This window comes from Gorilla gorilla, chromosome 1 (assembly GCF_029281585.2).
Source record: "Gorilla gorilla gorilla isolate KB3781 chromosome 1, NHGRI_mGorGor1-v2.1_pri, whole genome shotgun sequence".
NCBI lineage: Eukaryota > Metazoa > Chordata > Mammalia > Primates > Hominidae > Gorilla > Gorilla gorilla.
Genome location: NC_073224.2, coordinates 180,226,878 through 180,252,682, shown reverse-complemented (window position 1 = coordinate 180,252,682; position 25,805 = coordinate 180,226,878). Strand labels below are relative to the sequence as shown.

Genomic DNA, 25,805 nt, shown 5'->3' with positions numbered 1-25,805 from the left:
TGCCTGGATGTCCAGGCAGAAGTTTGCTGCAGGGACGGGGTCCTCTTGGAGAACCTCTGCTAGGGCAGTGTGGAAGGGAAATGTGGGGTTGGAGTCCCAGCCCAGAGTCCCTACTGGGGCACCATCTAGTGGAGCTGTGAGAAGAGGGCACTGACCTCCAGACCCCAGAATGGTAGATCCACTGACAGCTTATACCATGTGCCTGAAAAAGCTGTAAACACTCAACACCAGCACATGAAAGCATCTGGGAGGGAGGTTGTACCCTGCAGATCCACAGGGGCGGAGCTGCCCAAGACCATGGGAGCCCACCTCTTGTATCAGTGTGACCTGGATGTGAGACATGGAGTCAAAGGAGATCATTTTGTAGTGTTAAGATTTGACTGCCTCACTGGATTTTGGACTAGCATAGGGCCTGTAGCCCCTTTGTTTTGGCCAATTTCTCCCATTTGGAATGGCTGTATTTACCCAATGCCTGTACCCCCATTGTATCTGGGAAGTAACTAACTTGCTTTCGATTTTGCAGGCTCATAGGCAGAAGGGACTTACCTTTGTCTCAGAGGTGATGCTGGACTGTGGACTTTTGAGTTAATGCCAAAACGAGTTAAGACTTTGAGGGACTTTTGGGAAGGCATGATTAGTTTTGAAATGTGAGGACATGTGATTTGGGAGGGGCCAGGGGCAGAATGATATGGTTTGACTGTGTTCCCACCCACATCTCACCTTGAATTCCCCCATGTCGTGGGAGGGACCCAGTGGGAAGTAATTGAATCATGGGGGGCAAGAGCAAACTGAGGACCAGAGTGGTTATAAAACTTGTCTGAATTCATACCATTTACGAAGTAAAAGAAGAGTCTAGAACCCAGGTCTCCTGAGTCCTCAGAATCAACCAAGTCAAATAAGCCCACCTATTCAAAAAGAAGAACCTTCAAGAATATTAATTTTGTGCCCATCTAAAAGCCTCACTGAGCTGTGCTAAAGGTAATAGGCATTGAAGAAAACGTTCTCACAGAAACTCCCAGCTGCAAACACAAAGAAGCAGGTCTCCAGGGAACAGGGTAAGGATTGTCTGAAGAGATCTATGCTGGTGAGATTACAAAAATCATAATATATGAATAAATGAACATATGGAAGGAATCAGCAAAGCCCTCTCATTCTTCCCGTATGTAAACTCGGCCTTTGCCTAAAGTCATTAAGTAAACACAGATGCAGCCAAACCAGGCACCAGATGGCAAACAAGAATTGGAATAAAAGGTAAAGAAAGCTTTTGGTGTTTACTCAAAGATGGGGAAAAAAAACCATGATCCAAAATGCTGTGGTTTCCCCAGAATGGCCACCTGGAGTCACCAGGGCCCAAAAGTGACCAAATAAAACAAAACAAAACTAGAATAATCATGATTGGGAAGTTGTAGGAAAACCGCTGCTATCTTCTGTGAATGGAATCCCATGTCAGAAGAAACTGGTTATTCTGGGAAATGAAATAAATGGTTAAATCAAAGTACTAGGACCAGAGAGCAACAGGAATGTGGCAAGAATCCACTTTTGCTGGGCACTCACATCTGTCCAGAGCTTTGTATTCTTGGCCTTATGTAATCCTCACAATTATCCATTAGGTATTGGCCAAATTTTATAAATGAGGAAATTCCATAAATGGGTTAAGAGAGATTAGGCCCCAAGGTCACACCACAGGAATACCATCCTAGCTGTGGCCAGTGCTTCTTTGTCCATTCCCAGCTTCGTAGCTCTGATTTCAGTACCAGATACAGGGGAATCCAGGCACATTCTCTCTGCCTTTCCTGCCCAAACCACTGGACCTAAGTAAGAAGGTCACCTGATCAGGTACTGCCTTGAAGGGAGACCAGAACAGACATGGAGTGGGGAACAGAGCATTCCTGAAAACTTAACTTCACCTTTATTTCACAAAAGACACCCTTGCACATGCCTCATCCACCTCTTAGCTTGTACATTTGCCATGAGCACCAGTAATGAAGGCAGTCCTTGTGAATATTTGCTTTTCAGTATGCATGAGTTTATATATTGGGGGTACAAAATTCCAATAATGTTTCAGCTTCAACTAAAAGCTGTATCTTGTTCTGTCCTTGCCTCTAACCTGACAGATTATTTTTTAATTGCTTGGTAGAGATAAGTTTGGCTTCTGCAAATAAACTAGCAAACATTTCCTGCCCAGGCTACCAAACACAGCCTCACTTCACCTATCTGGCCATATGTAAAAACGTTCATTCAAATAAGTTTTGTTCTTTTGAGTTTTACTCTCCCAAGCGCAGAAACTGGGTGGTGAGGGGTGCAGGGGTATGGGGAGAATGGTTTCAACCAAACCATTCATTGCTTGCAGGTGGGAAGGTAAGGTGGAAAATGCTTTCCAGCTAAACAGACCTGTCTGCTAACCCTACCACTAACTAAACTTGCTCTCTTGGGCAGGCCACATTATGCTTTGAGTTTTAGTTTCTTTCTCTCTAAAATGTACATGGAAGGGCTGTTTTCAGAATTTTTTTTTTCACTTTCCTCTTACCCATCTTCTCTTTTTCTACATGGTCAATCTCCACGTGGCTGTTTTATTTTTTCCCCGTTGTTCTTTAGCAAAGCTTAATCCAGGATGAATTCAGCTTTGTGGACACTATAAATCAAAGCCATACAACCATAAGGCAGGCTTCTACCACTCTATACTAATTGTTACCAGTCTCTTAGCCCTGGTTTCTAGTTGGGTTTGGCCAATGGGCAGCCCCAGCAGGAACCTGGAGAATAATGAAGTTGTTTATTCCCCCAGCGCTCTCCTTGCTGGGTTGACGCAGGTTAGCTACATCCATCTACCATCCTTCTACAATGGACCACAGTTCCTGTGTGTGGCCCTTTCCCTACAATTTTGTGCATGATGGGAACCTCTCCTCCCTCCCTGTCCTCCTTCAGGCTAAGAGGTTGTAATGGCTCCTTACTGTTGGTAATCATTAGGTACTTATTTCTTTTCCTAAACCTTTTTAAAGGAACTCTTCTTGAAGCTTACTTCAGTTACCCAATGTGAGTGTCCATCTGTTTCCTAATAGGAACCTGAATAAATATATCACTTCAGCTCAATTTCCCATTTTCTACAATGACTATTATCAAACTTTGCCAATTCCCATCCCCGTCTTTCCTCTCATGTTCAGAGAGATGACCTCCTATTTATTCTTAGCCACCAACTACCTCTAAGAGAAAAGCCATTAGAAAGACAACTGCCGTTAAATCTCCCAGCTTTCTTAGATCTGGTAGTGAGCTGGGGCTAGCTCAGCCCTGCTCGCAAGAGCATATTGTGCACATCTCTTCCCAGCTTCACATCCATTCCATCACATTCATAGCTTGAAATTGGCCAAGATGGAAGTATTTACAACACAGAAATTGGCAATTGATAAAATTAGGGCTTTCTATTGATTATTTATCAGTATTATTTATCAGCACACCACTGCTTATATCCAGATACAGTCTTTTTCTCCTTCACATTTGTTACAATGAAAGAGATGGCCCACTTATTATCAGAGACTCTTTCATCTCCTACTGCCTCTAACAGCCCACTTAATTCATTATCCATTCACTCTATATTTAGCTTCTTCAATACTATCTCCTTCTCATCAACATTTAAACATGCTCTAGACCTGTGCTATCCAACCGTAGCCATTAGTTAAATGTATTTATTGAACCTGCGAGATGTGGCTAGTCCAAATTGCAATATGTAAGATACACACCAGATTTCAAACATTTTGCATGAATAAAAGAATGTAAAATATCTCATAATTTTTGTATTGATTACTTGAAATGATATTTGGGGTATAATAGGTTAAATAAAAACATATTAAAATTAAATTCACCAGTTCACTTACACTTTTTTAAGTGGGTACTAGAAAATTTAAAATTACTGGTGTAAATCATATTATTTTTGTTGGACAGTGCTGCTGTAAACCTTTCATCTTAAAAATAAAATCCCTGGCTAGGCACAGTGGCTCACACCTGTAATCCCAGCACTTTGGGAGGTTTGGATCTGTGTCCCTGGCTAAATCTCATGTTGAATTGTAATCCCCAGTGAGGAGGGCCCTGGTGGGAGGTGATTGGATTTTGGGGGTGGAGCTCATGAATGGTTTAGCACCATCCCCCCATTGGTACTACATAGTGAGTTCTCAGGAGATCTGGTTGTTTAAAGGTGTGTAGTACCTCCCTCCACTTCCTCCTGCTCCAGCCATGTAAGACGTGCTTGCCTTCTGTCATGATTGTAAGTTTCCTGAGGCCTTCTCAGAAGCAGAGGCCACTATGCTTCCTGTATAGCCTGCAGAACCATGGGCCAATTAAACCTGTTTTCTTCATAAATTACCCAGTCTCAGGTATTTCTTTATAGCAGTGCGAGAACAAACTAAAGCAGGAAGATTGCTTGAGGCCAGAAATTCAAGACCAGCCTGGGTAACATAGTGAGACCCTTTCTCTAATAATAATTTCTTAAAAATTGCCAGGCGGGCGAGGCGCGGTGGCTGACACACTTTGGGAGGCCGAGGCAGGTGGATCACAAGGTCAGGAGGTCAAGACCATCCTGGCTAACATGGTGAAACCCCATCTCTAATAAAAAAATACAAAAAAATTAGCCAGGCATCATGGCAGGCGCCTGTAGTCCCAGCTACTTGGGAGGCTGAGGCAGGAGAATGGCGTGAACCCGGGAGGCAGAGCTTGCAGTGAGCCAAGATCGTAGCACTGCACTCCAGCCTGGGTGACAGAGTGAGACTCCATCTCAAAAAAAAAAAAAAAAAAAAAAAAAGCCAGTCGCCATGGTGCATACATGTAGTCCCAGCTGCTCAGGAGGCTGAGTCCAGAGAATCAGTTTAACCCAGAAGTTGGAGCTGCAGTGAGCTGTGATCATGCCACTGCACTCCAGCCTGGGTGACAGAGCAAAACCCTGTCTCAAAAAGTAAAGTAAAATCCCTTCTTCTGCCTATCAGCTCCCCTAGTTGTTGCCTCTCATGGTCAAGGATGCTTTAGAATGTATCTATCCTCACTATCATGATTTTTCTCACCACCACCCCTGCCTCCTTAACTAAGGCAGATCTTCCTTCCACTACAGAAATTCCACCAAAATCATGCTGCCTCAGTCACTAGTGCTGACCCAAGGCATTGCTGAGCCCAAAGGGCTTTTCAACCCCTACTCAGCTTTAGCCTTGGCAACATTTTGCAAAGTGGAGCACTCCCTTCATTGAAACACGCTTCCACTGACAACATATTTTCTTGATTTCCCTCCCGCTGTTCTGAATGTTTCTGCACAAATTCCTTTGCTAGTTTTCCTTTCTCCTCTCCCCAATATTATATGGTAGTCTTATACAGGAATCTGTCCATCTCATCTACTTCTAAGGATTCATTTACTATTTATATGCCAGCAGGTCTACACCTATGTATATAACATCTTCACTTAAAGGGCTCACAGCCATCTCAATCTAAGCATATTAAAATCTGAACCCACCATCTCCACCTCTGCCTGCAAAATTGGCACTGTTCCCATACGTGGCACTATCAGTAAATGGCACCACGTGTCCTTACTCACTCCTGGCAGAACCTCAAGGACATTCTGAGCCCACTCTGTCTTTCTGCTTCACATCAGTCTCTCATGATGTCTTTCTAAATTACATTTCATGTCTCTTGAATTCTTCCACTTTGCTTTAATTCTACCATCACCATCCTTATGTCTCACCTGGACTGCTCCAAAGAACTTTTGAATGGTTTCCTTGCCTCCACTTTTACCATTCTTTAGTTTATTCTCTACAAATCTACCAGAGTGATCTTTAACAAACATGAGTAAGATCACTCTTGCTTAAAACTCTCCAGTGGCTTCTCCTTGACTTTGGCATAACTCAAAACCTTTCAACATGATTTACAGGACCATCCAAAATCTGACCCCTGCCTTCATCTATAGCTCCATCTCCTATATGCTTTCCCTTCATTTTATCCAGTCATCTTGGACTTCTTTAGGTCCTTTAAATGTATCATGTTATCTTTACTTAAGGCCTTCAGATATGCATTTCCTTCAGTCTGGAACCTTCCTCATCAACTTTCTTTACCCAGCCAACTCCTTGTCAACCTTCAACTAGTTCCGTAAGTTTCCATAGTAGTTTTGTCTTCCTCTTCCTCTCTCCCATGATCACCGATGTTTCTCGAGCAGGCTTTAAACTTCATGAGGTCAGGGATCAGAGCTGTCTGGTTGCCTCCTCTATCCATAGTGTGTAGCACAATGCCTTGCACACAATAAGTACTCAATAAGTATTTGGTTGCACAATAAAAATGACATTATCTGGCTCAAACTTCCCATTTTGAGAAAGAGGAAACTGGGATCCAAAGAAAGGAAGCAACTTATTCAAAACAACAGAGCCCAGGCTAAGATTAATACAGGGCTGGAGCCTCCTAATTTCCAGATCTTTTTTTTTTTTCCAGCACATCATGTGCCTATCTATAATATGGTAACCAGAAGGAAGCTGACTGGATTCCCTGTGTCTTGTAAAAGCCGGAGCAAGTTCTTATTTGTAAACACAGCTGACATAGTTGTTTTCTTTGTTTGTTTTAAGTAAAAGGACTGGAAGTACAACCCAAAAATAAACTTTGTGTTTCCAAACCAAGAAGCTTCTACAACTTTTATCCCCTGCAGCCTCCTTTCTGTCCATTGTTCATCTTCCTTCCCTTCATTAACCAGAGGCATCAGCTGATATTCAATGTTGAATGGTCCCTGCATTCTGTGTTCTTTATCACTCCCCTGCCCAGGCAGCATGTCACATGCAGCAGCAGATTAGGAAGTGCTGTCTTTAAATAGTATCACTCAAGAGAACATTACAAGATCCTGTGTAGCGCTGGGGTGGAGATTGATGTAATAATTTTTAGAATAAAAATAATTCACATTTTTGAAACTATTAGTTTGTGACTGGCACTAATTTCAGTGGTTTGTATGCATTTTCTTTTTTAACTTTATGAGTAATTATTTCTATTACTTCTATTTTACAGATGAGTAAACTGAGGGAAAAAGAGGTTAGGTAAGGCCCAAGCCATTCTGTTTTGTTTGAGACAGAGTCTCCCTCTGTCATCCAGGCCGAAGTGCAGTGGCGCGATCTCGGCTCACTGCAACCTCCGCCTTCTGGATTCAAGCGATTCTCCTGCCTCAGCCTCCCAAGTAGCTGGGATTACAGGCACCTGCCACCACACCCAGCTAATTTTTGTATTTTCAGTAGAGACAGGGTTTCACCATGTTGGCCAGGCTGGTCTCGAACCCCTGACTTTAGATGATCCACCCGCCTCAGCCTTCCAAAGTGCTGGGATTACAGGCATGAGCCACTGCGCCCAGCCCACCCAAGCCATTCTGTTAGCTAGTGAAAGAGTCAAAGTTCTAATCTAGCCAGTCTAGAGCCTGTGATCCTAACTATCTGACATCTGACAATGAAGAATGTGTTGACCTGGCAGGAAATACCAAAAAGTACAACTGAGGGAGATCCTAAACTTGCTTTATATAGATATCCTGGATCCTACCCCTGATTCATTCATTAATTCATTAATCCAGTTACTCATTCATTTAATTCTTTCAACATGTATTTATTACATTTTTGCATTATTTATATCAATTTTGGGGAATACAGAGAAAGTTAATGGCTTCTACCCTTTCACATCTCACAGTCCAGTGGGGAGACGTAAGAAAACAGACATTTATCCTACTGTGTGCTGAATGATAAGACAGAGGAAAATCAGGGGGCTTTGGGAACATGGAAGAGATTATAAACACATAAAGAGAGCTTAAAAGGGCACCACAGTGATTTGCTTTGGACCTGCATTCCACACCTGTCACTCTATCCGTCTGACCTCTGCTTTCTCTATGCTCCTGGCTTCTAGCCCTTCTCTTACTTTGGTACCATCCTTAGCCTCTCAACTCCTGGCTTCAGATTTGATGTCTTTGCTTGTCTTTTTCCTCTGGAAGTTGGTTTGGAATGGATTCTGGCTTGGCTAGAGGGTTTCTGTATCGTAAACAGTCTAAGGCCAGCTCCAAAGTCTAGGCCAGAATATCTAGGCCCCACTACCAAAATGGCTCTCCCTTAGAAGAATTGGAGATCCAAAAGCAGGGAACTTGAAAGAGCATGGAGGGATAGATGGATGGATAGATTCCTTGCCTCTTAGCTTCGATTATTCACCTGCCTAAACCCAGAGCAGTTGGCCTAGTGACTAACCAACATCCCTTGCAGCTCAATCATTATTCGTTATGTTAATATTATCACACATTTTTGATTCTTTGCTGTCGATTTGGTTTCTGATCTGCTGGCCAAAGGATCATCATGGGAAGGAATTAATATTGAAGCAGGCAGTGCAAATTTCAAAAGTGTTCAGACCCTGAGGGCTTTCATGATATTTCACTTTCTTGAGTTGCAGTCTCCCATTGGCCTGCTCCTTCCAAAGCAGATTTTGTCCCTTGTAGACATAAGTGAAGCATATCCTGGCTAAATGTTTCTGTGGACTGAAGGTAGCTATTGAATTGGGCAGTTAAGAGAATATTGCAGATTCTTGTTGGTAAATGACACAAAGGATGATGGACTCTAAGCTAGCTATGGAAGAAATTAGAGCCAGACAGGGCATATGAATTGAAAGAAAATGAAGTGATGGAGATTCTGGAAGTTGCTTTAAAGTGGAGAAGGACATTTGATAAGAATGATAGAGTACATGAGAGAATTGGACTGAAGGGCAATGGAATTCAGAAAGTGGCTGTTGGTATATTGTAATATTCATAAGTATAGCAGTCTCAAGGGGGGCTGTGGGAGTATTGAAGTGAAATGGAGGTGAAGGTCCCGGAGGTGGAAACATTTTGAAACCGTAACAGTGGAACATTGGATGGGTCTTATGAGCAGATGCTGAAGTTGTCCAGGACAATGATAAACCTCCAGGTAGATAGGGAGGCTTGTGATCTAGGAGCCTTAGCCTCATTTAACATAGGGACAGAAACAAGAGGCTGACAGTGACAGCAGTGAGATGCAGGGGAGACATGTGTCATTGTATCTCCATCATTAGGTGGCATAAACCTCAGAGGAACAGGCTTTTTTGCCTGCAACTGGAGGAATATTTGTCTGGAAATGATAATGAGGAGGCCTGAGAATAATGACTGTTATCACCTTCCCCAACCCACCTGAAACATACACACATGGCAACACTTACCTTTCAATAAAGTTTCTGGGAAAATAAAGTTTATTTCAGTTGATAGGTACATAGTAATAATAACAATATCTGCACTTTTAAGCATTTAGTCCATCCAATAGGCCTATAAAATAGGTATTAAAACTTCCCTTTTTTTGAGACAGCATCTTACTGTGTCGCCCAGGCTGGAGTGCAGTGGCACAATCAAGGTTCACTTGAGCCTCAACCTCCCAGACTCAAGGGATCCTCCCATCTCAGTCAGCCTTCTGAGTAGCTGGGCCTACAAGCACGTACCATCACACCTGGCTAATTTTTATTTTATGTTTTTGTTGAGATAGGGTTTCCCTATCTTGCCCAGGCTGGTTTCAAACTCGTTTCAAGTGATCCTCCCACCTCAGCCTCCCAAAGTGCTGGGATTACAGGTGTGAATCACTGCATCCAGCCTAAAATTTCCATTTTTAAAATGAGGAAATTGAGATTCAGGATGTTCATGGCAGAACTAGGGTTTGGATTATGATCTAAATATCACTGAAGTCTTTGTTTCACAGCAAATGTTTAAAAGTATAGGTTCCAAAGCCACATGTTTTCTTGTCTTTGAACTGGGAATATAAACTAGGTAACGTATTTAATCATATAGTGCTAGGCCATAGTAAGTACTCAACAAATATCAGTTGCCATTATAATTATTGTTATTGAGTTATTATTATGTAATTACAGCTCACAGCAGTACTATATACCTTCTCAGCCTCACATATCAGCAAGATCATATTTTTTTCCACTCAACAATAGGTTATTAGATGAGTGACAGCTTGCAGTTTTGGAACCTATCATCTGTCTGATGCTTTTAGCAAGAAGCTTGCTATTTTTACTTTGAGAAAATCCGTAAGAAGCAAGTCAAACTCATGTAGATGGGATGAATACTTGCTCCCTATTCATGTTTGGATCCAACTCTTTTGCAGCCAGGCCATATATTAGGACCCCACCTCAGAGTATCACAACAGAGGTTGATGGCCTTACCTAGTATAAAACCACTCCCCTGTGCCATATTTGCCCATGACTGAATTGGAATGAAACTTTACCTTGCTAGGAAAACACTGTGTGTATATTCTCTGTCAGAGTGTGCTGAGCAAAACCCTAATAGAATGTACCATGGGGAATAAGGAGTAACTTGTCAACTGAGCGTTAATCAGAAAACCACATGTGCACAAAACCAACAGATTGCAGAGCTGGCAAAGACTTTAGAGATAATTTACTCCAACCCCCTCATTCTACTGATAAAGAAAGTGAGTCCCAGGGAGGGGAAGGGTCTTGCTCAGGGTCATACAGCTGGCAGTAATTTTGTTTGTTTCAATAATTAATACGGACAGTCATTCTATACATCAGTGAATCCACCTTCCTGCCTTTGTAAGCACAATATAATGACCATAATTGAATTTGTCTTTGACAGTGAAGAAAGCAGGCTTTTAGGGCTTTACAGGGCCCCAAAGTCATCAGAAGAAGATAAATTGTCATGAACTAAAGCTGGAGATCTGCCTATTGACTGTGAGCTTCTTAAGGAATGGGCCTTGTCTTATTCATGAGCTGAAGCAAGTTTCAAATCCTGGCTTAGCCCTTTACTAGCTTGAGCAAGTACTTAACCTCTCTGAGCCTTTATTTCCTCATTGTAAATTTAAATAATAAGACCTTCCTCAGAGACTGTTAGTGAGGATCAAGGGAGGCAAGATCTGTATACCAGTACCTTGCGTAAAGTAGGCATTCAATAAACTTGCACTTTCACCTTACATTTAACAAATGTCCTGCTAAAAGCTAGGGATACTTCAAAGAAAGGAAAGCCAACAACTCCACTTTCATGGAGCTTAGATTCAGGAGGGAGGAGAGCAGAGGTGAGGACCACAGAGAAGCAGGCAGACAATAAACAATTAAAAATATAATTTCAGATGATGATGTGCTATCAAGGGTTATGAGGAAAAGAAAATGAGATGATGTCATAGATGTTTAGGAGAGTGCACTTGCTTCTGCTAAGAGTGGCCAAGGGCAGTCTTTTCAATATTATGTTTGAAGAGAACCTAAATCATATGGAAAAAGCCAGACAGTCAAAGATCCTGGAGAAGACCATTCCTAAGAGATCCAGAAAGGCCTTAGGCAGGAGGAAGGTTGGCATGTTCAGCCAGCAGCAAGATGGCCAGTGTGTTCCCAGCATGGCCAGCCCAGTAAGCAGGGCATGAGATGAGGCTGGAGACATCTGCATAAACTCCATCCTGAAGTTCTAGTCCACCCTATGACATTTGAGTTTTATTCAAAAAGCAATGGAACGCCGTTGCAAGGACATGTTAAAAAATAAATATTGGTCTTTGTCCCTAGTTCCTGGCACACAGCTTCTAAAATTCTTGGAATCCCTGCTAAAAGCTAGGGATACTTCAAAGAAAGGAAAGCCAAGGACTTCGCTTTTATGGAGCTTAGATTAAGCTCCATGTGTATGGTAATGAGATGACTGATGGCTGAGAGCCCCTCCGTAGCATCAGGATGGGGGCTGGTCACCAGAAAGACCAAGGCATGATTAGAGGGTTGAACTTTCAGCCCCTCCCCTGACCTTCCAGAATGAGAAAGGGGCTAGAGATTGAGTCAATCACCGATGGCCAATGATTTACTCAATTATACCTAAGTAATGAAACCTTCGTAAAAACCCCTAAATGATGGGGTTTAGACAGCTTCTGGATTGGTGAACACAGGGAGGTATTGAGAAGATGGCATGCCTGGAGGAGGCATGGAAGCTCACTGCACCACTGCACCTCCCTCCCCTCATACCTTACTCTATGTATCTCTTCCATTTGGCTGTTCCTGAATTTTATCCTTTATAATAAACTGGTAATAGTAAGTCAACCGTTGTCTTGAACTCCATAAGCCGATTCTAGCAAATTATCAAGCCTTGGGGGGTGGAGTTTGTGGAAACCTCCAATATGCGGTCAGTTGGTCAGAAATGCAGGAGACCCAGGACTTGTGATTGGCATCTGAAGTGTGGGCAGTCTTGCTGGACTGAGCCCTGAAGCTGTGGGGTCTGACACTAACTATCTGGGGTTAGTGTCAGAATTTAATCGAATTTAATTATAAGTCATGCAATTGGTGACAGGAGAGTTGGAGAATTGGTGAGTGTGAGGAAAAAACCCATACATTTGGTGTCAGGAGTGTTGTAGGTAAAAACAGCCCAGAGAGATAAAATCATTCATTGATTCATTTAACAAATCTTTATAGATTAACTATTCTGGCCAGGCACAGTTCTTGGTGTGGTGCATGAATCCAATACACACCCCTGGCCACATGGAGCTTGCATGCTAATGGGATAATAAATATCTAAAGTTTATGTAGCATTTACTATATGCTGGCATTGTTCTAAGTGTTTTACCTCAAATAACTCACGTGCTTCTCATAGCAGTCCTATGAAAGGCATACTTTTATCCCCATTTTCAGATGAGGCAACAGGCATGAAGAAATTAAGTAATTATTCCGTGATTATACAGCTAGTAAATGTAAAAATCCAGTTTCAAATTCTGGCAGTCTGTTATAGTCAGTCTGTTATTTTAATCACTGCCCTCTATTTTCTCTGCTTCTGAAAAATCACCTAGACTGGTCCTGACTGCTATAAGGGGAACCAAAGTGGAAGTCAAGAGACCAGTTAGGCAGTAGTGGTCAGAGAATGGGATACTGGAATTTTCAACAACACTGAGTAGATATTATTATTCCCACTTAATAAATGGGAAAACTGAGCTTTGATTCACACATCTGATAAGTAGCAGAGCCTGGATCCAACCCCAAGCCCATTTATCTCTAAAACCCAGTATCTTTCTGCTAATGTCTCCATTTCCTACAGAATTATAAAGCTTCCACTCCTCCCCTCCTTTATGACCAAGAGACCAATTTGAGGTATGTTTTAGAGTCAAAATTAGAGGACTGGGCATCTAAAAATTTTTTTTTTCACTTGGTAGGCATTTTTATAATTGAAAATAAAATAAAATATAAATATACTGACACGCAGTTTTGTTTTCTCATTTTCTTTTTCAAACTTTAAATTGAGATATAGTACACATAAGGTGAAATACAAAGATATTAATGTACAGCTTGATGAATTTTGATGAAGTATACACCCATATAGTCAACACTCTAAAGATATGTAAATGTGTGCACATAGTGTACTTAAAATTATAAATGAGGTGCCAGTTTTCATATCATGATTAATGATAAAGACCTCTCCCACTCTCTTTTTCTCTCATCCCTTCCTGCTTCTCAATGGATATTTTTGTCTCCAATTCATGGGGGTTACACAGAATACCAGGTGCAGGTCAAAAGATGACTGTGTCAAAAGGAAAAGAAAGCAAAATAAATAAAAGAACAACTAGCCATTTTTTAATGCGTGTTGAAGGAAAGTCACATTGATATATTTTCTGTTTTTCTATGGAGGGGTCATGTGCCTCAGCCCACACATTAGCATGTGAACTTGTTGTTCCAGTAAAATGAGTCAGAGTTCCTCAGGAAGGCAGATTCATGTATTTTAGAGCTATGTGTCAGCATCTGTAAAAAAAAAGGTACAGTGTCCTGTATTGATGCATCTCACTGATACGCACGTGCTCGTCTCACTCCAGGTAATCACACCTGCTAATAAGCAGCAGAAGTAGGATTTGAACTCCAGCCTAGGGCACTCAAGAATCAGGCTGTTTTCATGACAGGGAGAATGGTACCACTGAGTCCGAATGTAGGGTTTGCAATGGCCTGGAGTCAGAAGTGGGCTTGAATTCTGGTTTTACTACATAATCGCTTTATGACCTTGGGAAAATTACTTATATTCTCTCTATTTTCAGTTCCTTTATTCACAAAGTGGTGATAGATGATCTGTGTCCTAATGTCCTTTTGAGGGTTAAAAAGATCATGTACTTAAAATAATCAGCACAGCACAGAGTACAAAGCTTAAACCAGTAAAATGGCAATGGCAGTGGTAGTCAGCCCCTAAGTCAACAGACACCACAGTGTTTTTTAACCATATACCCCCATCAGTTAAAATAAATTTTGAGTATGCATCCTCAGTACATGAAAACCTATTTATGAAAAAGCATGATGTGCTATACTGTGTTCATAGATTATTTACTCTATAAAACAAGTGAAATATAGCTGAACCAAAGTATTTCCAATGTGTTTACCTGTCATGATGGCTTCATGCTAATATTAGCAACATGTAAAAGTACACTATATGTCTATGGCCAGGTGTGTTTTTAATAATTTTAAAATGATTTTTGATGATTTTTAAATGATTTTATATGTGCCTATGTGTCCAAATCTAAGGCGATCTTCTTGATAATTTTGATTATTTTCCCAATCCTTGTCTTATTTGACTAGGTCTTCATTGTTTTTACCTTACAATATGAGGAGCTAGTACTGAGTAAATACATCAGCATTTTCTTGTTTACTTGAATCTGAATGGTGAACTGGTGATAATTATCTCCATCACGTGCAAATCCATTGGCTGAATCTTTTTTAGCTGCTTGTCCATTTTGTGAGGGTTAGTTTAAACTAGTTAATACCTATTAATCACTAACCTGGAACATGCAAACGACAACATGTAGCAGTTCTGGAAGCTGAGGACATATAAGGGAGTGCCATAGGGCCATCCCTGGAGTTGCAGAGCTCCCACTCTCCTCACAAGAACCTCACACATCTTATGTGACTCATGACTGACCGATGTGTGGCCAAACTGATAAATTGTCTAGTAACAATCCATATATTAAATGCTGGTAAAGTGTAATTAATTTCTTAAGACCAAAAAAGTCATATAAATGGCGCTTCCAGTATTTTCTTCTGGAATCTTAATGAGAATTCCCTGGAGTTTATGGATGCCACTTAAGAAACACTGCCATCACTTTTTCCTTTGGCAACTCTGCAAACACTAACCAAGCACCTGTAAGCGCTAGGACTGTGCTAGACATTAGGCCTACAGTGATGTGATTTCTGCCTTCTGGGAGTTCATATATAGCTTGTTTCCACCGCACTAGGTTCTGCTTTATTCTCCCCTATCGATGGTGACTCTGGAATTGCCCAGCTTGCAGTGCCCTGTAGTACCTTGGGCTAGACTACTGACAGTCTTCCCCAAAAGTCTTAAGCCCATTATTCCCCTTCCTCAGGGTAGGGGAGAAGGTACTAGATCTTCTGCTCCCAAAATTGCCAACATCAGTAATCTACCACTCATGGAATCCACATCTTCTCCAAGGGTACTAAAGAACCCATGGCTTCCTTTAACCTCATTTCCCTGGTAACTCACTCCAGCATGGCCTACAGCCCTTGGGTAGCTCCCAGGCCGGGTCATTACAGTGAGAATTGGGTGTTTCCCCTGCCCACATGCAGGCCTGGCTGTTGCCAGTGCTGCCACAAGAGAAGTGGTGAGCAGTGTGTGCTGATTGGTATCTCAGCCTCGACACACCAGGGAAGGGTCAAACCCATGAATGCAGTCTTTCATGGCCGTGGTACAGGGCCCCTATTTTTTCCTCCAGAAACCCTTCACTTGCTTTCAGAAGTGATGATCAAATGTGAACTTTCATGGTTTATTTATAGCTCTGCCTTATAGAGAGAAAGAAAAGAAGTGATTAAAATGCTATTTTACAAAATATTTTGTTTTTAAAAAGCTTTCATTGTGTGGGCAAAAGGAAAAAGAAAAGTCACTGTATTCATTGTGCTGTCTAGACTCTCAAACAAAGAGGGTAGCGTGCTGCAAATTAAGATTGTCCGGCTCCTGCCTGCTGACAAAAAGTATGAATTTGGAGGCCAACTTCAAATAAACCCTTTGGAACAGAAATATATTGTGGGGGTGACTATATTTAGCATGTGTCAGCATTTCCATAATAAATTCATATTGTTATGTTGTGGTAATTTCAGATTTACTGCAGCCAAGTGGGATCATGAGATTTCAGTTTTATGTTAATTATTTGGAGAAATTGAAAAACTCAGCAGTGCTGTTTCTGATGACAGCACTGATTCTCAGGGTATTCTCCACGTTGTGTCAGGGACCCATAATGAGCCCTGCCTTTCAGGAAAGGGGAAGGTGAGCCCGAGTCATTTTGACTGTCTTTGTAAGCATAACTTTAAATATATATATATATATATATATATATAGCATTACGTTTTCCCTACAAATACAAAATTAATATATGCCACTGTAGAAAATTTAGAAAACACAATATGCAACTTGACAAGAAAAAAAAATTGTTACCCATGCTATCCAACCTGTTAACATTTTAATATATATTGATCCGATCTTTATTATGCATATATAACTTGTTTTTATATGCATATCTTGTTTTTAACTTGTTTTTAACAAGTTATATGGAGCAAACAAAAAATTATGTAGCACAAACATGATTATTGAGATAGAATAAAAAATTATAACTTTATTTTCTATTCTCATTATCCCTTTGCATTTGTGCAGTAGAGCTAGTTTTTCCCTGCTCTGGTTAAAAATCCTGGTGGTTCCATTACTTTTTTAGATACATATAAAGTCACTTAGATAATATAACCTTTATGGTCCTTTAAGTTGTGAGATGTAGCCAAAATTCAGAAATTCAAATATCAAAGAATATGTAAAGGTAAAGGTAAGATGTTTTCCAGTTCTTCCAGCTGGAGTCTGCCAGAAACGAGACATAGCCCTAATCAGATTCTTCTTTCTTCCTCATTCACTCTCTCTCCAACATATTAGCTTTTTTCTTGTTCCTCTGAAATGGTTAGAGAGTATAAGGGAAGAAAAGTTAGGGGTGTAGGAAAGTTCTTATCTGATCAGTCCTGTCATAATGGGCTTCATGCTCTCTTAGCCTTGTAGGTGTTTACAGCTAGCTCTGATTCTCATAAGGCACATCATAGATTTTTGGGGAGACCCCCTGCCTCTGAAAACCTCTCGCCTGAAATATTGTTGTCTTGGTTAACACCTTGCTTACTACTCTTCTCTTAATTCCTCAGGAATCCTTGTCCTTTTCTTTGTTTGTTTGTTTTGGTTTCTTTTTTGTTTGGTTTTGTTTTGAGATAGAGTCTTGCTCTGTCTCCCAGGCCGGAGTGCTGGAGTGCAGTGGTGCAATCTCGATTCACTGCAACCTCTGCCTCCCAGGTTCAAGCAATTCTTGTGCCTCACCCTCCCCATGGGACCACAGGCACATGCCACCATACTTGGCTAATTTTGTATTTTTAGTAGAGACGGGGTTTCACTATGTTGGCCAGGCTGGTCTTGAATTCCTGCCCTCAAGTGATCCACCCACCTTGGCCTCCCAAAGTGCCAGGATTAAAAGCATGAACCACTGCGCCCGGCCCAACCTCATGCTTCTTTATGGTGACTACTCCACCTCGTTAGGCGGCCATGTTGGACAGGATCTGAGAACCCCTGGCAGCTCTCTCACACATGGGCCACTTGGGGTCTATGGGAAACCTTTGTCTTTGGGATCTGGACAGACTCTGGCAGTGCTGGTTGATCCCAGGGTAACCTCTACTTCACTTTTACACTGCAGCTGTCAGCCAGCCTGTCTCTTCCAGACAGGAGTCACACACAAGCCACCATGTGCCACAACCTCAGGGACATGCAGCAGATTCTCTGCTGGTCTGTGTCCTCCTGACTCCTGAAGGGAGAGGATCCCTTCATACTTCACCCTGGAAGGAGGCCTGATGTGCAATAAACCAACAGCTCTTTCCTAAAAATCCATCTCTGTCTGACCTTCCACATCAATGAAAGGTTTAAGAGTTGATTAATGGGTCCTCAGGCACCCTTCTTGCACATTCTTCAGGGTGGTCTGTTTCCAGTTCGCTTTGGTATCTTATATCTGTCATCTTTAGATCTCAGCCAAAACTTCCATTTTAACATTCCGTCACGTGTATTATCCTTAAGTTCATTCATTCCGTAGACATTCCCTGAGTGCATACGATATGCCAGATGCCGAGTTTGGCAGTGAAAATAATTATAACAATTCCTGCTTTAAGGCGCTCACAGTCTAGTTGGGGAGGCTGATCTGTTAACAAAAAAATATGGTGCCATGTCATAAACGCTATGATAGACGGAAGCAGAAGTTGCTGTTGGAGCACATAACTCAATATAGGTGGGAGGCAGGCAGCGGGGATGAGTCAGAAAAAAATCTCAGTAGAGCTGATACCTGAGCTAAGTTTAACATTTAAATCTGTACTTTCTGAGAAACAGCATAACCTCTTTTTAAACCATTGAAATCTCTCTTGCTGATGTTTGCTTCTCAATTTATTTTTAAAACAAGCAAAGGTAATGTGGAGAAAGGAAGGAAGAATTCCCTGATGTCTGCCGTTTGTGTGCACATCTGTTGCAGTGGGAAGGAAAATAACATTTATGGAGTACCTTCTATAATAGAAGTTTCCTGGATCCCACCCATGAGGGCGATCCTGGAATGTTGTCTCAAGTGTGGGGCCAAAGCACAGCCAGGAGGAGCATTCCCTGAGGGCAGTTTGAAGATTCAGAGCTGGCAGTAGAAGGCAAGGTCCTCCCTAAAGCACAGCAGAGCACAACTCAAGGAAGAGACGAAAAGGACAAAATAAGAATGAGTGGCACAGTTGATGATGGGGATTGCTGAGACCGTCTCAACAATACCCCGGCTTGCTCTAAGGGAATCAGGACTTCGTCTTTGAAGGAAACTGTTCTGGGGTAAGCAGAGCTCTTAACATACCTCTGCTAAGTGGAATGGCAGCAGGTTCACTAAGATGCGTTTGACCGTTTGGCCCTCCACAAAATGACTCCAGACAGCCATTTTAGTCTTCCTCTTTCTCCATGGTTTCTTTGTCAATAATTTTTCTTCATTAAAAAAATCTCCTCCCTACTTAAGGCTGCCATTTCTTTCTGTTGTCATTGTGCTGGCTACTCTTAGCATCTCTGATCTCCCAATCAGCACATTCACATCCATTGAGAGCTGAGAAGCTAGATGACTAGTTCAGAATGCACATGCTATCCTTGTGGAAGAGTCCATAGAGCAACCTAGCAGGAGTGGAAATTCGTGTAAGCTAGCAGATGAAAGAACCATCAGGTTACCTAACCCTTGAATAACTACTGAAAGAAGTTTATCCGCTTCTAGCGTAGTATTTATCACACTCTATTTTGATCACAGTAAATGTCTTTTCCACTCTATAGTGAGGTCTTTGATGAAAGGCCCATGCAATCTTCCTCTCTGTATTCCATGTAGACTGAGTGTTATGCTTGGCACGTGAAAGGGAGGCAATATGTTTTATGAATAGTCCAGGTGTCGAGACTCAGTAGTAAACAGACAAGTCCTTGCCCTGTGTAGCTTACATTCTGGTTAGGGCAAGGAGTGGAGAAGGCAGACAATGAACACATAAACCAGTAAATATACAAAGTGGCAGAAGGAAATTAGTGGCATGCAAATCAGTCAATCAGTCACAGTAAGGTGGCAAAGATGGTCAGGGGAAACACTTGGAAATGTTTTGAAGATACCCAGGGGCTCTCATATTCTGTATGGTATTCAGCTTTTTTTTTTTTTTTTTTTACATTTTTTCCTCCCTTCCTAGTATGTGAGTTTCTCCAGGATAAAGAGTATGTTGTATGCAAATCTGTATCCCTAGCAGAGTGTCTGGTACATAGTAAGTGATTAATAAATGTGTAGAATAAGAAGTTGTACACATGTGATCCCAGAATGACTGCATCCTTAGCAATAGGAATTCAATAGCCGTTCCTAAGACTGAGCCTATGCTGTAGAGCTTTGTCGTGCTGTTGCTTGCAATCTTCCGTGGCCAGGTCTGTTGGACTCCAAAGTTTACTTTCTCATGGCCTTAACAGCCTTAGGAGACTGCTTAAGAAAACCTTACCCTTCTGCTCATATGGGAGCCAACACAGTCCATGGTTGATCTTGATGCTGCACATACCATACCATGTCCACCCAGATGCTGTAACATGTCATCTGCCTGAGTGCCCCATTGTAAAGAAAAGAATGTCCTGAAGTCACATTCCAGAACTCAAGTCACTTAGACTCAGCCCGGAGGTCTCAGTATGTACTCACAACTTCAGAGATTGCTGGAAAAAGAGCTGAAGTTGAATTGGAGAGGTCTTAAATATTTTATCCTCAAGTACAGGTGCAAAGTGAGTTCCATTCCGTGATTGCTATCTTTAGGGAAGTAGACGATGTACTCAGCGGCTGGTTATGTTCCCTGCTTCTGCCCTGTGTCCAGATAGTGAGGAGGGGAAATAATTCTTCCCACTTACCCCTGGAGGCAGTCACAGAACTGCTTTGCCTTCTGGGTTGTTTATGCCCCAGAGGCCTCAATACACAAGTATTTATTAAGCCCAGGAGGTGTGGTCATAATTGAAACTTTAAATGTTCACTGTGTTTTATTCTTATTTTTGTGTTTTATTCTTATTACCAGAGAAAAATAAGTTGAAAAAAAAGAGGACTAACCAAATATCTTAAAGGGAAGCAAATTCAAATTAGAATGTTTTGCCTGTGACAAGCCTCGCTTTGGATTTCTCTTTCCAACTCAGCTGTCTATGTTGTTTTCCATTTAACAGGAAGCAATGGCAAAAATGAGCAAAGTTGGGAAAGTTGTGTTCCCGAGACTACAGGATAAAAAGTAAGTGTGTATTTTTTATATGTACAGTGCTAAGGAAGTGAGCACATACACACACACACATGCAACTATTGATCTGGAATAAACTCAGGTGGTCAACTAATCCAGTCCTTTAATTTGTGGTTAAGAAAACTAAGTTCCAGGGAGGTAACGTCACCTTCACTTACCTAAGACTGCAGAACTATGTAGGGCCAGAGCTGGGGGTGAATGTAAGCTTCTGAACTCTCAGACCAATGTTCTTTTTCCTAGGTAATTGGCAGCAAATCTGCTCTTCTCTGTTCTAAAGTAGGGATCTCTTATATCTCCATCAAAGGACCCAGTAGCAACTGCTCATTCTTTTACTCTTTGTATCACTTGTCATCAAAAGCTAAAAAATGACGTTGGTCAGTATTTTAATCCCAATTCAACAAAATATTAGTTTACTGAATTCCTGCTATATTCAAGGCATTATGCTGGGCTCCAGGCAGGTGTTACAGGGGAATAAAACACAATCTAATTTAGGCACATAAGATTATTTTAGAACAACAGGATAAGTTCCACAATTGAAGTATTGCCAGGTGACAAAGTTGCCCAAGGAAGAAAGAGATGGGAGCTTGTAGAGATGAGAGAATGCTTTTGGGAGGAGGTTATGTCCAAGCTAACTTTAAGAACTTGTAAGAAATTGGTAGACAGGCCAAGGCAAGAAAGAACATTCATAGTAGAAGGAATAACATGTACAGTTATAAAAGTGGGAGCAGCATAGTACATTCAGGTTACTATAAACAACTCATAATCCAGAAACACAAAGTATGAGATGGGGAATGGCAGGAAGTGGGACTAGGGAAGGATAGAATTGGGTGGGGGGAGGTCAGCTCATAAATACCTTGGAAGCCATGCCGAAGACCTCCAACCTCATCCTATAGGCAGAACAGAGATGCTGAATTCTAAGCAGTGGTGAGATCTGGTCAGATGCAGATCAGAAAAATCCCTCTTAAAGGATCAGTACAGGAGGCTCAGGGTAGAAATAGAAGGTCCAGATAAAAGGCTTTTTCAAGAATCCAGGCTAGAGATGTAAAAGACCTCTATTAATTTGCTGGTAGTGATTTTGAAGATGAAGGGGCTGTTGTGGAAGTGCTTTTATAATTTTAGGAAAGTATTCGAGGTTAAGACCTAAAAGCAAATTCCACTTAACATGATGAACAGGCAAAGGTGCAGATCCCACTGAAGCAGGATCAGTATTTAACAGAATTGGAAATGTTCATGGAAAAGCAATCCACTTTCTTTTCATTTCCTTTAACTCCACATAGAGTCAGGCTGCTAACCCTCCGAATATAAACCCTTCTCTAAAGGCCAGGGTGGAAGGTACAGGCATTGCGTAGGGGAGCTCCATGCAGGAAGGTGGAGAGATCTGAGTTCCCACTGGCAGTAGGAGCTATGGGCTGCTGTCCCTGTTTCTGTTCCCTGGAGGCAGCTGGAGCATCCCTCTTTTTGTGAAATTAGAAAGATTGTCTTTCTCCATCTCTTCCCTGACCCTCCCGAGACTTTTCAGGGAAGTTTTTAAGTTCTTTCTGTAAACCCCACGTGTTCCGAGAGCCCTCCGCTGCTTGCTGGGAGCTGGCAGCTGGCAGCTGTTCTCTGCGAAGGAGGCGGCACACACGGTGCTTTAGCACCATCTGCAGGCAACCCAGAGATTTGCAAGGAGACGGGAGAAGCCAGTTTCCTTCTGAGCCAACCTCATCTCATTGCCTAATAGATCACACTGTTAACGATGTGGGACGACATTTACTTAGGCCTCTGCCACACAGAAGCAGGGACTGAGTTGAGGCACATTTTGAAGAGAAGGGATTCAGCTGATTTTAAAATTCACAGTCACGGAGAGTGTAATTTAGTGACTATAGTTTAATAAGTAAATGTTTAGGATGACCCCAAATTGCATTATTATGCCCAGTCCAAATTTATATGTGGCTCTGGAAGAGTCACTTAAACGTGCTTTGAAAAATTTGGTGCATTGAAAGACACTATCAACAGAGTAAAAAGGCAACTCACAGAATGGGAGAAAACATTTGCTTATCATACATCCAGTAAGGGATTGATATCCAGAATATATAAATGTATAAAGAACTCCTAAAACTCAACAACAAAAAAAAAAGCAAAAACAACCCAATTCAAAAGTGGGCAAAGGACATGAATGGATATTTCCCCAAAGAAGATTTATAAATGACCAATAAGGACGTGATAGGGTATTCAACAGCACTGTTAGGACAATCAAAACTACCGTGAGGTACCACCTCACACATTAGGATGCTACTATTTTAAAACAGAAAACAACAAATGTTGGCAAGGATGTGGAGAAATCGGAAGCTCTGTGCATAGTTGGTGAGAATGTAACATAGTATCGCTGCTGCAGAAAACACTATGGCCATTCTTCAAGAAATTAAGAATGGAATTAACATGTGATTCAGGAATTGTATTTCTGAGTATATACCCAAAAGAACTGAAAGTAGGGTATGGAAGAGATATTTCTACATTCATGTTCACAGCAACATTATTCATGATAGCGAAAATCATGAGAGCAACCTCAGTGTTCATTAGTAGATGAACATATAAATGAAGAATGATATGTGCATACAATGGAGTATTATTCAGCCTTAGAAAGAAGCAATTTCTGACGTGCCACACATCAGTGAACCTTGAGGATATTATTCTAAGTGAAATAAGATAACCACAAAAAGACAAATACTGCATGATTCCACCTATGTAAAGAATAAGGCCAGTGCACAAAGTTGTGGCAAAGTTGTCAGTATTCACATTGTAAATCTTCAAGTGTGTGTGAAGGGGTGCTCACCTTAGCTCCCTTCTAGCAATTTTGAGATTCTAAAGTCAAGAAATCTATCTCATGTAGTGAAAGAATTGCTTACCGTTATATTGTCACAGGGCATCATTAGTAGGAGCAAATTGTTCCTAAAATAATTCTACAACTAATAAATTTGGATGCTCATAGAGTAGGTTTTAGTAGTACCTACATATAGCTATATTGATGATAATATTAAAATATTAATTATCTAAAATTTAGTAACTAGCATTTATATCACTTATTATGAGTCAGGTACTGTTCTAAATGCTTTTCATTTATTTCCACATTTAATCTACAACAGCTCTGCTGAAGTAGATCCCATAATTATCCCCATTTACAGATGGAGAAATTTAGGCAGAAATAGTTTAAGTAACATATCCAAAGTCACACAGCTAACGTTAGGCCACATTAAGATTCCAACCCAGGCTTCGGAGTTCGCCTTTTAACCCTGTGCTTGGTCCTGTCACAACTCCTACGTTACCAGAATGCTTACAGTCTAATAAATATTGGGTAGGGGACTCCTACTAACATAGCTATGTGTGACAAGTAGAAGTCCCTGTGTGTATCCAAGGTTACTCTTACAACCTCTGTCTGCCAATGCACAACTTTGCACCAAAATTTCATCATGAGGGCTCCTTTTCAGAGCACCCCAGAATTGAGCAAGACATGCTAAACTGGCTTCTTCATCCCCTCACCCCATGTCAGCTTCCCAACCAAGAGGAGTAAGGACAAAGTTGCAAGGCTGCAGGTATAATTTGTCTCGGTTCCTATTATTCCTTTCAGGATTTTGATGCCAGAGCAGCTTCAGCTGTTCTGCTATCTGATTCATGGCCAAGACCAGTTCTAACAGTTCTAACCCAAAGAGTCAGCCAGATAGGACAGGGAGAGCAAGGGCCACTGTGAGATGTCTGGAAGGCGAGCACAGCTCTAGAAAAGGCATTAGCTACATTTCCATGGGGTTTTGCTCCTGGATAAAGCAGGTCACAAGGGAAACCTAGATGTGGAATCTGCAAAAGGGCAATTAAAATGTTCAGTCTTTGTCCTTGGTCAGGCTGTGATTTTAGGCCAGTCATCAAACCTGGGGCTAGTTATATAGGAAATATTTATTGAAGCTGGCAATGTGAAAGAGTCTCCATTAAGGCCGGCCTTTTTGTATATACAGTAGAAGCTTTGAGGTCAGGCAGACATGAGTTTGAATTCCAGCTCTGCCAGTTTTTATCTATACTACTTTGTATATGCCTCTCATTTAGGAAGTTTTTTTTTTTTTTTGATGGAGTCTCGCTCTTTCACCCAGGCTGGACCGAAGTGGTGCAACTCAACCACTTCACAGTGAATGGGGGACGGTTCACTGCAACCTCCGCCCCCCGGGTTCAAACAATTCTCCTGCCTCAGCCTCCTGAGTAGCTGGGATTACAGGCGTCCACCACCATGTCTGGCTAATTTTTGTATTTTTAATAGAGATGGGGTTTAAATGTTCTTATTTCTAAATTGGAGATAATAAAACTCCATGCAGGTCACATATAATAGGTCTGAAACATGCTAATTCATTGCCCAGGATGCTGTAAGCATTCAGAATCTAGGTGTCAGCATCACCACCACACATATATTCCCATTCTTCTAAATGTACAGGGAAGCCCTGTGGCAGTTTTGTCTTGAGATCATTCAACATATTTATATATTTCTCCCACAGATACTATGATAAGAAATACCAAGTATTCCTGAAGCTGGTTGAACACCAGAAGGAGTATTTGGCGATCATGAATGATGACTGAACAGGGCTTGCAGGTGCTGATGCCAGAAGCTTCTGTGCCATTGCATTAAAGACTTCTGTCATTTGATCCATGTTCAAGACCCTTGAGGTATTGTTTCATCATTTCTGTATTGTCTTTCAATAAAGAAAACAAACATGTGCAACCAGAATTAGAGTCTTCATTTCAAAATACCACTATTATTTAGTTTCAGTTTCCATACAGTCTCCATTATAGTAACAGAAGTTTCACATAGGGTCATAGGATCTCACATGAGACTAGACCTTGGGGGCTATTCAATCCAGGGAAGGCCAGTACTTTTTTTTTTTTTTTTTTTTTTTGAGACGGAGTCTCGCTCTATCACCCAGGCTGGAGTGCAGTGGAGCGATCTCGGCTCACTGCAAACTCCGCCTCCCAGGTTCACACCATTCTCCTGCCTCAGCCTCCTG

The 25,805-nt window shown here is 41.5% G+C and overlaps 1 protein-coding gene across 13 annotated transcripts in view; it reads left to right on the top strand.

The window, feature by feature from the left end:
• FGGY (FGGY carbohydrate kinase domain containing) overlaps positions 1-25,528 on the top strand; it is a 460,818-nt gene extending 435,290 nt beyond the window's left edge. For 7 of the 13 annotated variants that reach the window (XR_008671144.2, XR_008671185.2, XR_010130841.1 and 4 more), the window contains one exon: positions 20,717-20,779. Coding sequence is in view for 5 of the 13 variants with exons in the window: in XM_055360768.2 (XP_055216743.2) it covers positions 20,717-20,778; positions 25,299-25,380 (144 nt within the window). In the remaining 8 variants the exon portion in view is untranslated. Of the gene's footprint in view, positions 1-18,446; positions 18,848-20,716; positions 20,782-25,298 lie in introns of those variants that run through there. The other 6 variants (XM_055360768.2, XM_063698225.1, XM_031002860.3 and 3 more) reach the window with 3 other exon arrangements.
• Positions 25,529-25,805: the final 277 nt, after the last annotated feature.